This window comes from Labrus bergylta, chromosome 5, assembly GCF_963930695.1.
Source record: "Labrus bergylta chromosome 5, fLabBer1.1, whole genome shotgun sequence".
Classification (NCBI taxonomy): Eukaryota; Metazoa; Chordata; class Actinopteri; order Labriformes; family Labridae; genus Labrus; species Labrus bergylta.
Window position 1 is genome coordinate 6,218,596 of NC_089199.1, and position 14,074 is coordinate 6,232,669.

The 14,074-nt window shown below is 40.7% G+C and overlaps 1 protein-coding gene across 2 annotated transcripts; it reads right to left on the reverse strand.

Annotated features, from left to right (window-relative positions):
• Positions 1 to 138: 138 nt before the first annotated feature.
• On the reverse strand, positions 139 to 13,954 carry mov10a (Mov10 RNA helicase a). 2 transcript variants are annotated; one of them, XM_065954640.1, is made up of 22 exons: positions 13,625 to 13,954; positions 13,425 to 13,530; positions 12,877 to 13,061; positions 11,507 to 11,748; positions 11,165 to 11,414; positions 8,902 to 9,042; positions 8,593 to 8,755; positions 8,351 to 8,502; positions 8,035 to 8,205; positions 7,219 to 7,366; positions 6,712 to 6,873; positions 5,898 to 6,001; positions 5,664 to 5,761; positions 4,423 to 4,521; positions 4,199 to 4,301; positions 3,972 to 4,089; positions 2,825 to 3,016; positions 2,672 to 2,743; positions 2,376 to 2,501; positions 2,164 to 2,252; positions 804 to 943; positions 139 to 676 (listed from the first exon to the last, which is right to left on the reverse strand). In XM_065954640.1, exons 1-22 carry the CDS (start codon positions 13,744 to 13,746, stop codon positions 630 to 632), a joined length of 3,030 nt encoding a protein of 1,009 aa, XP_065810712.1. In that variant the 5' UTR covers positions 13,747 to 13,954; the 3' UTR covers positions 139 to 629. The 2 variants fall into 2 exon arrangements, with proteins under 2 accessions (XP_065810712.1, XP_020485088.2); XM_020629432.3 differs by having other exon boundaries at positions 825 to 943; positions 13,625 to 13,951.
• Between the last annotated feature and the right edge of the window lie 120 nt (positions 13,955 to 14,074).

The following is a 14,074-nucleotide window of genomic DNA, read 5'->3' on the forward strand; positions in this document are numbered from 1 at the left end:
TGAGCATGAACATCTTTAATAAACTATTTTTGAAACAACTCCCCTTCCTCACTCAGAACTTGTTTTACTTAATCCGATCAATTACAGTGGGTGATGATTCATCAAAGGGAAAGGTTTAAAATGAGATATGCACCACGATAAGAGTAGAAAACAGTTTATTACTCAGTCAGGCTTAAACTGCAGACTAAAAGGAATGCTATAAAGATAGGAACTTGCTAAGAGCAAACAGGAGTAAGACAAATGCAGAAGAACAACAAACTACTCCTTAGATTCTCAAACACAGAAAGCTATGAGGGTTGTGTGCAGAAATATTCCTGTTAATGAGTTTTACTGCAGCTTTATCAACAAGCTACTGCAGAGACAAATAGAAAAGTGGTCAACGAAATATTTGTTGATTCATTCTGACATCATCAAAACAGAGCACCAAAAAAATCTTTGTAACAAAATGTGCAAACTGCTTTCAAAAAAGTGAATGAAAGGAAATATTCTTCAGTCATAGATGCTCATTTTGTGTTGAAAGCCAAAAGAGAAGAAATGAAATACAGACACTTGCTTTATATTCATATGCACTTCAATGTGTTGAAGGTTTCACTGGAATGGTTCTTTGCATCCGATGTTTCATGGAGATTTTAAAGCTCATCTTTCTGCTCGAGGGCGCTCTCCTCTGACACAGGATCTAAAAAAAACAACAACAAAAAAAAAGACAGGTTTGCAGAACATTTACTGATTGATAGCTTTGTGGATATTTGAATATATGAGAAGAGAAACAATTTGAATTGACGTTTTTCCAGCTGTTTCTGCACCTGTGTGACTGTGGGACTCACGTTCAGAATCTTCATGGATTTTCAGGCTCAACAGTGTTGCCGAAAGGTTTGCCTCTCCATCTGTTTTTTTAAAGACACATCCTCTGTATCCCCCATTCTTCACACAGAAGTCGATGAACCTGCACAAGAAAAAAAAAAAGCCAACAAATTGAGCAAAAATAAACAGAAAGTGTTCCAAAATAAGACAGAAAGATACTTTGATAAAAATAATCTGGGTTATTCTGATCCCAGTAGTGGGCTGGAATGAAACATTAATACTGTATCTGTGGAACGACTGGCCCGATTAGATCAGGTCAGCCGAGTCAGTAAAGTCTTTTAAATCCTGTCTTAAGATGCATTTTTATCGTAGAGCCTTTCCTATTTTTAGTTGAATTTTACTTCTTAAAACTCCATTAAAAGAATTGTTGTGTCTTATATAGGTCTTCAAAATGAAAATGTTTGCCGTTTCTTTATTTTTGCCTTGTCTCGGTCTCGGACTGGGCAGACTCCGGATTTTAAATCAAGACCTGTCAAGACCACCACTGATCGGCTATTTTTCAACATCCTTACTGTGATTCGAAGGCAGACAGCCCTGTCTAAAACAATGTATAACTTTAATTCAATTATAGCTATATTTTTATCACCCAGTTAGGTCTGCTACCTTCCCGGTGTTACGGTCTAAATGAGTGACACGCCCCTCTTGGTCTCATCCTGCATTGGTCTTGGTCTTGGTCTTGTCTTGTCTTGGTCTCGGGTCAGTCTTGGTCTCGGTTAGTGTGGTCTTGACTACAACACTACCTGCCTGTTTTAAGTTTGTTTTATTATTGCTCTCCCTTTAAAGGACTTTGTAACCTGATTCTTGAAAAGTGCACTATAAATAAAGGTTATTATTATTATTATCATAGCTTATTTAGCCGAGAGGATCTGTCACTTAGTGTGGATTTTGGTGCCCCTTGTGGACAAAGTATGTAAAATAAAATGTGTGACGTCTCCTTTAAAGAAGTGCTCATCCAGATGTGGTGATCCTTAAAAGTATGAGTCTGGATCATGTTGGGCCTTTCAAATGCTTCTTTGAAAAAACAGAACTAAAAGTCAGCTGGAAAAAAAATCCTGTTGGATTACTTTTAAAAAAGCCCTTAATAGTGACTTAATAGATCATGATATGACTGAGTTTGTTTTTTTGACCACTGTTATGAGCAATAATGCACTTTTTTTCTCATGTCATCAAACCCTGTCTCTTAAAACTACTACTACTCTGCTACTGACAGAATCTTCAGTAGCAGATCTTTTTTTTTGCATTTTCTGCCAACCTTGTGTCTCCCAGCGAGGCTCAAACATTGTGTTTGCTGCTAAGTCTTACCCGCTCCAGGTGGGTTCCTTGCTGAAGATCACAGGGTTTCCCACCACTATCAACAGGGACTTTGCTCTGGTGATGGCCACATTGAATCTCTGCAGAGTAGAAACATATATTTAAAAATAAGAAAAAGAAAGAAATGAATCGTGATCTTAATAACAAAAGGACCCTTTATGTTATACTCTCAGTTTGCTGAGAGGTAAGACAAATTAACAGACCTTATCATTGGCCAGAAATCCAATGTTGTAGTCTTTGTCCATCTTGACATAGCTGTTGCTGCTGCGGACAGTCGAGACCATGATGATCTTCCTCTCCTGTCCCTGAAACTCCTCCACACACCCCACCTGACACCAAGAGGAGAAAAGCCTTTATAACACGTGTGCATGGAAGGAAACAAGAAATATTTTCCTTTCTTTGCATTTGTTCTGAGCAGAAGGGACTCAAAAAATGAGCACCATTGTATTTATTTACGATTAACTCATAAACAGGGATGTGTTAACAGATTGTTTCAAACCTTGAGCTCTCGGAGATCACCCAACTCACGGAGATTTGAGTCGGACTTCAGCGCCTTTTGGATTTTCTCCACCTGCCAGAAGGGCGAGCGTATTAGCAGTGACGAGTGCAAACTGTTTACACACATTTCATAAACATAATCATGCACACTCACTTGCTTCCTGTAGGGGGCGATAATGCCAATGTCTTTTGCAGAGAGTTTAGGGAGACCGTTCTTTCCCTGTGTGTCGATCAGTTTGTGGAGGTAGTCCTTCAGAGTGTTGATCTCAAACTCATTGAAGAAAGATGGACTGTTGCCCTCTCTTTGGTCTTTCCCCATCACCCCGTGGTAGATCACCGGGAAACCCTGTAGCCAGGTGAGAAAGTGCGGTTAGACCAAGAGCAGTGTTGGACTTGTTTTAAAAGTGCTGATAATCTCACTTTGATATAGTGCTCTGCAGATAACTACCCATGTAAGGAGACGTAAATGAGTGTGCAATGTAGTATACAGCCTGTATTTTTGTTTGCACTAAATCCTGTTTATGTTTTGCTGTTGAATGAATCTCTGCTCACTTCTGATTCTTCTCTCCCAAAAGAAGGATTCCTCTTTAAACCACCAATCAAAGACTTTTCCAATTTCTCCTGGAGAGTGAAGAGTTTTCAATTATTTAAGTTTTGCCCCACTTTGTTTCTTAATGAGATTTTTTTCCCCATTATAAAATCTAATTTGCTAGTTCTGATTTGACCGTGTTTCTTGAAGCAGGACCCACTTCATTAATAACACAATGATATTGATCACTTCATACACCGACTGTAATTAAAGGGACACTCGTGCAGATACGCAGGAAACTATTGTAAAGTCTGCCCACACTTCAGAGAGAGAATAACAGATAAAGTCAGTCATTATCAGTGAAGATGAGGCAGAGTTATCCCGACCTAATGTTTGACATGTAGAGAAGTTGCATAGAAAATGTTTGAAAAGTTTTGTTAAGAACTACAGTATGTCAAGGCTCAATTAAACCAGGAAGTTAGCCGTCGCTCCTTGAGGCTAAATTGTTGTCAGACGTTAGAAGACGGGTCCTGAGATTGTGTTTAAGCTAACATTACTCGTGGCTAACACATTTAATTGATATGTAAAAAAGAATGTCGTTTTAAGGATGTATGAATTAACTTAAGTCCATGAGATAGAAGTTCAGTCCCTGATCAGGTAACCATGGTCAGATATAGTTCTCAGACTGGTTGTGAATCAGGATGATTCCTGTAATGACATCTTTCAGGAGCATTACCAAATTTAAAAAAACAAAAGGTTGTTGCAGCCTGACCTTTTTGGTAAATGTATCACAGCCGCAGTAAGCCTCTCGCTCAGAACGGTCAGCATACACCTGCAGTTCATTATCATAGAACTTCTCATTGGGGATTTTCAGAATGTCAGGATGGGACCTAGGATGGGAAAGATGGAGAGCTTTTATGAGCCTTAATCAAAACAGGACAAGTCCAAACAGGCCAATTTAAAAAAGTCAATATGAAGGTGAGAAACTGAAGCATAAACCTGTAGTTTCGCAGGAGTTTGGTCATGAAGCGGGGGTCAAACTGTCCAGAGTCACTCTTGTATAAATCATTCTGTGTCATCAGTCTCTCGAGCAGAGAAATTCCTGGAGAACACCGTTGAATCATATTTATATCATATATTTATATCACATTTAAATCCCTGAATCATGTTGTTGAGAGCATCAAATCCATGAACATATACTAATGTAATCCCTCCCGTCTCACCGAGTCCATGATTCAGAGCCAGACGGGAGTGAATTATCGGCCCCAGCTGCTTGGGGTCTCCTGCCAGTACCAGCTGACCCGTCTTTGCAGAAAGCAGACCTGTGACACAAAGTGATCATTCAACCAATCAGAAAGAAGTTTGTAAGTTTCAACATTCCTTAACACATTTTTTTTTTTTTAAATTAGAGGATCGTCTTGAATGAAGCATTTTTGTTGTGTAAGATCATGTTATTTGGCTTCAAGTCATACAGTCTCCATCTCTGAGGAGTGCTGCATGGAGTGAGGAGGCAGCCATCCTTACTTTCTGCAGACATGATTTGCAAGAACAGCTTAGAATGAACAGAGCTGCAATTGTTGGAGATTTTTTTTTTTCCCTAAACATTTCTCCTTCAGATCAGGTTCTGAACAATGAGCAGAGACAAATCTGTTCAGTGTTTCAGAGTCCTGCTGGACAAACCCTCCTCCATCATGAGACATTATGCTAATCAAAGTATCCTTACAAGATGAATTCAATAAAAACACTTTGGTTGAAAGTAACATTGTATTTGAGTGTAAAATAGAAGAGGAAAAATGGGTTAAAGTTCAATGCTCGTTTACTTGTAACAAACTACAAAAAGATCTGAAACTTAATGAGCTGCTCTCATTGGATGCTTTTAAGATGATTTCAAATAACTTGGCTGCAGGTCAATCTGGCTGTAAATGTTCTGTCTCATAATAATATGAATGTTGGGTTGATTTCCACAAACACAAACTGGTTTCACTTGTTTTTTGTGACTTTATTTAGAGACAGGACAGTGGATAAAACCAGAAACCAGGGAAGGAGCCACAGGCAGGACCTGAACCTGGGCCGCCCTCCCCGAGAATCACAGCCTCCTTACATGGGTCACATGCACCAACCACAGCGCCACCAGCGCCACAAAGTCATGTATCTTGTATAATTCTTGAATGTACTCCTACTATTGTTTGTCAGAAGATTGTTTTATTTCAATAAGCTTTTCCTGGTTAAATGAAAATAAAATAAAACAGTGTAATATTAAGACATTACATTTTCTTTACATTAGATTATGATGCAAAAACGGATCATCCTTCAGATCTGATAAAAAGAAGACCTGATGTAAGATGGATACAAAAATGTTTTCACTCATCAAAAAGGGAACAGAATGTGAGACTTTGCAGGATGTGTCTTCAGGTTTTCAACCAAACAACAGACTCACTGAAGTAATAACATGTTCTACATTTACCTGCAACAGCAATGATGCACTGCGGCTCTTCTGCCTGGCCTGCCTCATCCAAGAACACGTGAGTGAAATGGCCAACTGGGACTCCTGTAGTCACCAGTCTAAAAACCAGTAAGACAACAGCACACATTGGACAAAAGCAACATGCGTGTGAACTCTGTGTAGCACTAATGAATGATGCCAAAGAGTCAATTAGTGCCAAATACTTCATTATTACTTCACCTGTAAGCAACCTACCTGCCAGCTGTGAACATGGTCGTAACTATGACTCTGAATTCCATCAGAAAAGATTCATCCGGAAACACGTAATCATGTTGAGCCGGGTCCCAGTTGCAGTGTTTCTTGGAGAAATAAAAGATAAAATTACATGTAAGTAAAATCAAGTGGATCTACTGCTGTCGTTCTGGAAAAGTGTAAAAACAGAATGAAACATTATCTACCTATCCATCCTTAAATGAAAGTACGTCTATCTTAGTCTTTTATGTTATACTTGAAGGTCATTTTTCAGCAATGATCCCAATGTTTACTATCAGAGAACTGTTCCGATGTAAACAAACTTTTTTAAAGGGTTACTTTGGGGCTTTTTATGCCTTAATTGGAGAGGGAAAGGAGCCACAGGTCGGATTCGCATTTGACTCGTAGATTTTGATCACTATGTTAAGGTATCTTCTCAGTGAGTGCTGCTGCTGGATTGAGTCAGTAGCCCTTTTACAGACTGATTTTTTTGCACGTCTTTGTAATGAGAACGATGCCAGGAAAAGAGAAATGTGCATTCTTTCTATCTAAGTAGAAAGTCTAACCGTAACAGGTCCTGACCAGGGTAACTTTTCACTGTAAGTAACCAGTTAAGACCAGCTGTGTGACCAGACATACTTAGATTCCTCCTTAATCTGATTTGAAAGTACACCCCTCAAGTCACACATTTAGTATATTTAATAAATACTGGCTTTAGCCGCACTGAACAGCAGGACATCATAACCTGTGATTTGATCTGCTTTGTGGCCGGTATCCAGATGTTTCTGTGGATGCCAAACTGCCAGCTGAATCTCACCTGTAGTTGTTCCGGGATAGTTCTGGGGTCATGGTTCTTGGCGTACAGACGGTAAACCTGACGATGAGCCATATGGACCATCAGTCTCTCACAGAGGAGGTCACACGCGTTGTTTGAAGGGGCACAGGCGAGGATGTGGGCTGACGAGTCCTTCTTGCTGACCTGCAAACGTAGGTAAGGTATCAGTTCAAACATTTGAGAACACGTTTCGTTTGCTCATAGGCAATGACCAAAAGCAAGTACAGCCTGAGGTGAAGAGAGCATCATAAGAAGGCAATATTGGTGATGAGTTTATTGCCAAAAGGATGTATAAAACAATATTTATGCGTGATGTTGAGACAGTGATATGAAAAACACACGCATTAGCCTTGTCTGGTGGATGAATTAATGATTTCATTTGGACAATTTCTGCGTCTGTTTTCAGTTTTTTTTCCAATGATGCTTCTCACCAGAAAGCTGGTTCCTCGAACTACAGAATAACAGCATGACTTGTTGAACACTGAGTACCTGATTCATGGCTTCCACCAGCGTGATTGTCTTTCCAGTTCCAGGAGGTCCAAACACGAGGTAAGGAGCAGGCTTTGATGACCCGGCTACGATGTGCTGGACTGCAGAAGATTGCTGCGGGTTGTTTTCCAGCTGACGATTGAACATCCTGGAGGCGGGAATTGGTTTTTAAACTTGGCACACATATGAAACCAGAGGCTCAAAAAAAGGAACAATCAGTTGGAAAAAAAAATCAATAATCAAAGCTTGTAATTGGCAACCTCCTTTGTTTGTGTGCAATAGGAGGGTGAAATAGTGTTTCTGGGTGGATTATGATACATTTTGTCTGGTATGTGTTCGAGGAAACAAGGCTTTGCATAAAAGTCCTCAGGCAGCATGGCACCATGTTTAAGCATAGTCATTTTTTTTTTTTTTTTTTAGATTTAATTTTTGGACTTTTTGTGCCTTTATTGGAGAGATAGGACAGTGGATAGAGTCGGAAATTAGGAAGTGAGAGAGTGGGGAATGACATGCGGAAAAGGAGCCACAGGCTGGATTTGAACCTGGGCCGCCCTCTTGGAGGACTATAGCCTCCATACATGGGGAACCCCCCCCCCTTCTTACAACAACATGGGGGATTTGTTCCTAGAGAGAACTGCAGTGAAGGTTGAAGGCCCCTTACACTCATAGTAAACCGTTTTCACTCGCTGAAGACTTCTTTGAGCAATAAGTGCACAACGTACAGCCCTTCAGGTTTGTGTGTTTTCAGATGATACAACATTTATAGGTGTTGTGTGTTCTATAAGCCTGTGTCTTTTATGTGTGTAAGCAACAGACCTGAGTTTAGGCAGGGAGCGTTCAGCTGCTGCTGCTCCAGACGGGAACAGCACCTTTTTGAGGAGATGTTGGTCTGCAAAGTCCACGGCACGATGCTGCAACTGCAAGGTCAACCGGATGAACTTAAACTCCACGTTGAACTTCATGTCGCTTCTAAAAATCAGCAGGAACCTGAAAAAGAAAAGAGGAAAAAGGAGTGAAAGGGGGCTTTTCAGTTCTTCATTCACCATCTGAGATATGACAAATGCGTAACTGAGGGTGTCCTCCTGATATGATATGGGATCTCATCCCACATAACCTTTGTGCATATCTTTACCTCTTAGGGAAGTCCAACGTCACGCTGTCCAGTTCTATTTTGAGCACCTTTCCTTGGTATTTGGTGATCGGCTGGACCGTGTCGTCAGAGTTAGACACCATTATAATATCTCCTTTTAGTACAGACGGTCGATTCTGAGCAACACCGGGAACCTGTGGGAGAGTATCATCATTTCTTATTCCCCTATACAGATCAGCTTTCAGAAGAGAACAACTTAGAAAAAATGATGTGAGGAGCCTTACACAGAGTTTGAACAGCTGTTTGTTGCTTTTGTCTTGAGTCATGGTTTGATCGAAGAGGTCATACTTCCTGCTATCCACCTCCTTCTTTATCTCTTCCAGGTGCAGCAGGCAATGGAATAGACGAGAGTATGTCTTCGTGTTTAGACCAGAGGTGAGAAGACGGCTAAAAATATAGTAAAAACACAAACACACAAAGACACACACACATTAGGAGCCATCAGACAGACATTATGATGATAGAGCTGAGCCAAGTAAAAAACAAACTGATATAAGGTAAGTTAGCCATGAAGAATTTGGCCGTCCTCTCACTTCACTAATGGGAGATTCCTCCTGGCATCGTAGGAGAGATTCTTTGTGTACTTCATCCTTCGTTTAGCCAGTTCCTTAAGGTAAGGTGGGCATCTGTATTCTCTTAATTTCACTGCCATCTTGGGAGCCCGTCCAACAGAACTGAGGCAAGGAACAGAAAAAAAACACATCTCAATTTTTCATTGTAACCATTATAGGCTGATTGATCGATTAACTTGAACCAGTCAAACGGTTGAGCAATCTGATTTAGATTCAGAGGTATTCACAGCGGCTATACCCGGAAGTGCCTCAGACAGTCGAGACAGAGGGATCGGTCAGGTTTCTGAAACATTACCGCAGTGCGCGGGAGTTTACCTTTAAGTTGGCCTGCATTTCTTTGGCAATTATAAACAAGACATTTGCCAAAACTGGGTGCCTGGGACTTTCATTGTCGTTACTGTGGAAGTGAAACGGGCGTCAATGTTTCATTTTAACTAGACTTGTTTCGAACTCATCATCGCCTCTCCCTCCATCCTACCCTCAAATCAAATGCTCAAATTACCCCTGAAACATAATCATTACACAAACTCTCACCTCTCAAACCACAACATTGATCAAACATCAACATATTCAACACATGAAATACACACTGCTCAACTCTCTTCTCCCTCTCAAGTCCCCCTTACAAAGCTCCATCTCTCCCTCTCCTTCTCTCTATCGCTTCTTGTATCCTTTCTTAGGTATTTTGTATAGTTTTGTAATGTCTGGTTTTAGTCAGATGTGTGTCTGTTGATGTCTCAGTATTTTGCTGTCTTTATTTTTTTTAATTGTATTTTGTCGTTGCTGTCATGACCTTGTCTTTTTTTTTTCGTGTGCCTTATTTGTCATGTATATGTCACCAGTTTGTCACGCTATTGCACCTAATAATTTTTATTTTTTTAAAATCTGTCATCATGACTCAAGTAATCGTTAACATACCCAGTTAAGTGTCCCTGATCAGTTCTCTTCCCGCCTTGAGTGTCTCAGGTTTTTGAGTTGTCTGAACCGACCTCGAGCGGTGACAGTCTGCTGCTTACATCACATTCTGGTGATGTTACAAGGCATATGCTAATGTTTGCTTCCTGTCTCACTTCCTCTTCAGACACAGAGCACTACTGGAAAGTCCCCTCAGTGTCTGGATCCGGGCCCTTGGGACCATCACATCCTGACTTGGCCCTATCTTTGATGAGCTTGTCTGTTCCTACCAGCTTCTTTTAGCCTTTAGGGTAGCCTGTTTTCAACAGTGCTGCACCTTAACAATAGCCATTTTAGCAGCCCAGGTGAGTCAGACAGACAAATGCAAGCTTTGTAAATCTGACACATGATGCTCCTCAGCTAATCAAATCAAACTTTTTTAGCTTTTTTACGACTGAGTGAGTGTGTAAGATCCAGGGATCTGATAGGCAAAGGACAAAGATGTAGGAAAATACTGTGCCTACAGGTTAAGTTTATAGAAAATATTCTGTCTTCAGAAACAATTTGTTGGTTAAAACCATGAAATAATCAAAAACTTCAACAATCAATTAATGGGGGTCTGGGGGTCACCCTTTTTTTTTAATCTCTTTGTTTTAATTTGCACACAATGATAAATGAATGAATCTGAATACATGAACAAACACGTTTACCACAAGTGATTGTGTTTCTGTACGATTTTAGCCCTGCAGCATCTCTATAGCTGTAGTTAAAAGGTAAATGGTGAACGGACTTGAGCTTGTATAGCGCTTTTCTAGTTTAACACACAAGCCAAAGCCTACTTCTCTGAAATAACTGGTGACATGTGAGAGTGGGATTAAAGATCATCATTACCCACACCTGCTGGCTCGGGGTGTGTTTTCCTGAATATTTTCTGCTCTGTTCACACATGGGTTCACTCCAATTTTACTAAGGGGCTGGCAGGAACAAAGTCCGGGTAAAGTCGGGGCAGTTTGAGTTAACACATGCAGCTCAACCAGATTTCTTTTTTAAGATACATACCAGGGGTTTTGTGCTTGAAACAACAATACTGATTTATTGTGCTAGTAGCAGCCGATGTAGCACCCAGCCGCTAGCTTCAAGTAAAGTTTAAAATCAGGCTACTTACTTGCACCCACTCTGAATTCATAAGACATCGCACAGCTACCCTACCACAAAACGACTTTATAAATCCTGTGTAAAATCTCTGGATTGTCCTCTTTTATACATTGCATAAAGGTGCATTTCTATTAGGAGTTTCTGAACGGTTTAAAGTTAGTTTTTAATCACTTACCTCTCGGGGGGAACTGGGTACATGACCATAGTTTCTATAGGCTTGTATGTGACCGCTTGAATTGCTTTGTAAGGAGCCTCAGGTCCCAGCTCGACAGCCAGTTGGGTCCTCCTGGCAAACGCCTCTATATCTCTCACGATGCAGAACGGTACAGACTTTTGAAGCTCTGGGCAGAACTCAAAGTACATCGTGGTGGGGTAATATCCATAGTGTTCAGGTGTGTATCGAACATCCACTTCATAACTTTCATCTGCAACAGGAATGCAGAAGAGAGTGCAGGAGATTAACTTTTTAGTGTGTTTTTTTTGCTCTGTAAAAATAGAGGTGTGTTAGTTGTGTTACCAGGACAGAGGAAGACTGGACAGGCTCGAGTCACTTTCCTCTCGTCCCTCAGAGTGAAACAGTGGATCTTGTGCAGGGCAGTGTAGAAAGTGAAGTTGATGCAGTTTGTGCCCTTGTTAAGGATTTTGAACGTGACAGTGAAAGACTCCCCCAAACGGTCCACAGTGAACGTGACCTTTCCTCCACTTGCAGCAGGGTCTGAAGTGATCTGGATGCCCCCCTTGTCAGCTGTCAACTCTTCCCTGTAAGAGAGCCAACATCAGGTGAGAGAGTTTACTACTGTATGTAATGTACAACCCTACATATAGAGCTCAGTGTTACCCCTCAGGTTTATCTGTTAGGGGAGGTGGCCTGGTTTGCTTTTGTAGTTCATATAGAGATTTCAGTATTAATTTTGGTCCGGTTCAAAACCAGGTAAAAACTCCACACAGGCGCTTTAAACCAGAACAATAACTGGGTTTTTAAAATTACAAGCCGCAGTTGCATTACTTCAGGCCTATAATGGAACAGTGGAATGACAACAGAAGATGTGTGACCATGAAGTTGTAGGAGATTGAAAGTATTTTGAGACAAAACATTTATGCACTGTATCCTGAGGGAAGTATACTCTGAGAATGAAGGCAGTCACCGGGTTAACAGAGCAGCCTCAGAGCACTGTGCTTTAGGAAAAACCTCCTAATAAACCCAAGTACTGTATGCACAAAACGCCATGGTTGCTATCAGAAATAAAAATACGGCTTTACAAAGTAGTTTTGTGAAAAATGTGCAACTAGTTGTCACTATTAGATGCAGTTGCAGCAGATGTAATCGTGTTAACAGTATAATTATTTTTAGCTGTGGTTGATGACCGACTCAGTAATTCTTTACCTAACTGCTTACAAGTGAGACAGCGTTTTATGTCATTCTATGTCTATCAAGTTTATAATCGTTTACAATTGTATAGAAATCTAAAAATACTGCTGTGCAGAAAACGTTGGTTAGCTCTGGACAAATGTTGTCTCATCCTCTCAATAAGGTCTGTACATTTAGTCCTGGGAATGTGAGGAAACATTTTTGGTAACTGTTGGAGCGGACCAAGGTTGTTAGCATGGAGGAGGAAGCAAAATGTCACACTGCCTTTCTGTGAACAGAAACAGATAAGGATGTTATTGCAGCCTTGACCTGAGTGGAAAGACCAAATCAAACCCGCTTTTTTAAGACTCTTTGGAATCCCTTACAAACAGACCTGAAAGGGTTTAGACTGCCGGTTACACTCCTGTTCAGAATTTCAGAGGCAAACTTTGGATCAAAATATAACAGAGGCTCTATAGTTTTCTTTTTTCATTTGTGTTGACAAGTTTAAGAAAAAGTTCATACTCAACGAAACGAACCTGTTAACCTTTAACTTGTTAAGGATTTTCTTAAGCTTATCCTCTGTGGTCAGAACAGGGTTCAGGGGGGATGAGGGGCTAGAGGAGGCTGCAGGTGTCTTGCCTGTCTTATTGGGGCTGAGGCCGAGGCTGTGTGGAGGCTGAGGGTCCCGGGTCCTCCTCCACTGGGGACTGTACCTTCGAACCTACAGTAGTGGTTAAAACACTTTTTATTTTTTCATAACTTTACTTGTAGAGCACATAATAGATAAAATAACAACACAACGGGTATACAAATCACAAATAGAAACACAACAAGTACAACTAAAACCACATCAGCAGTCAGAGACAATACTGTTAATTGTTAGCTGAAATATTAAATAAGATCAGGTTATGTAATATTAAAAGATTATCTTTATAATAGCCTGTCTGTAAAAGTGTGTTTTAAGGTTTTTTTTTTGAAGGATGAAACTTAATGTGCTTGCCTAATTTTCCATTTTACTGAACACCAAACATGTCCAGACCTAGGTCCAGACTTGTTTCCTGATAGGAGACGGCGCTCATCTTACCTCTGGTTTGACGTCGATGTAGACGAGCCCCTGCTTTAAGTAGACCTTTTTGACTTTCACAAGAGCATCGAGAACCTTTGAAAACTCGGGGTCCTTTATTCCTTCTCTGTCAACAGAAACACACACGGTGGTGTACTTGGATTGTACACAGGAGGGTCCAACACCTGTTAGTGTCACACGCTTGTTTCTTGTCAGCCTACCTGGGCTTAAATTCCAGGTTGTAGATGTCCCGAAGATCCTGTTTGCTTCTGCTGTTGAATTGTCTGTCCCCCAAGAATTCAATGAAGTCGACTCCGGACCGAAGACAGTCCGAGGTCGACATGTTGCCTTTTTACAGCCCGCTGCTGACTGACTGACTGACTGACTGTGCACTGTGAAAAGTTTAATGGCTCATCAACTCATCTTGATGCAACAGTGAGAACATTTTAACATGCGACGTTTTATGTGTGACTTGTGCATTTACATATAACTTTAAGGCAATGGAAGTCAAACTTTTTAAGTAGAAAGGGTAACAGCCATGGACTGAAACTAAGGCGACCCCCCCCCCCCCTTTCACACTTTGCAGAGGAAAGCCAGAAACATCATAAATCTCAGAGGAGGAGAAATGCATTGAAGACTTCTTTGAAGAATATTGAACAGGGTAAACCACT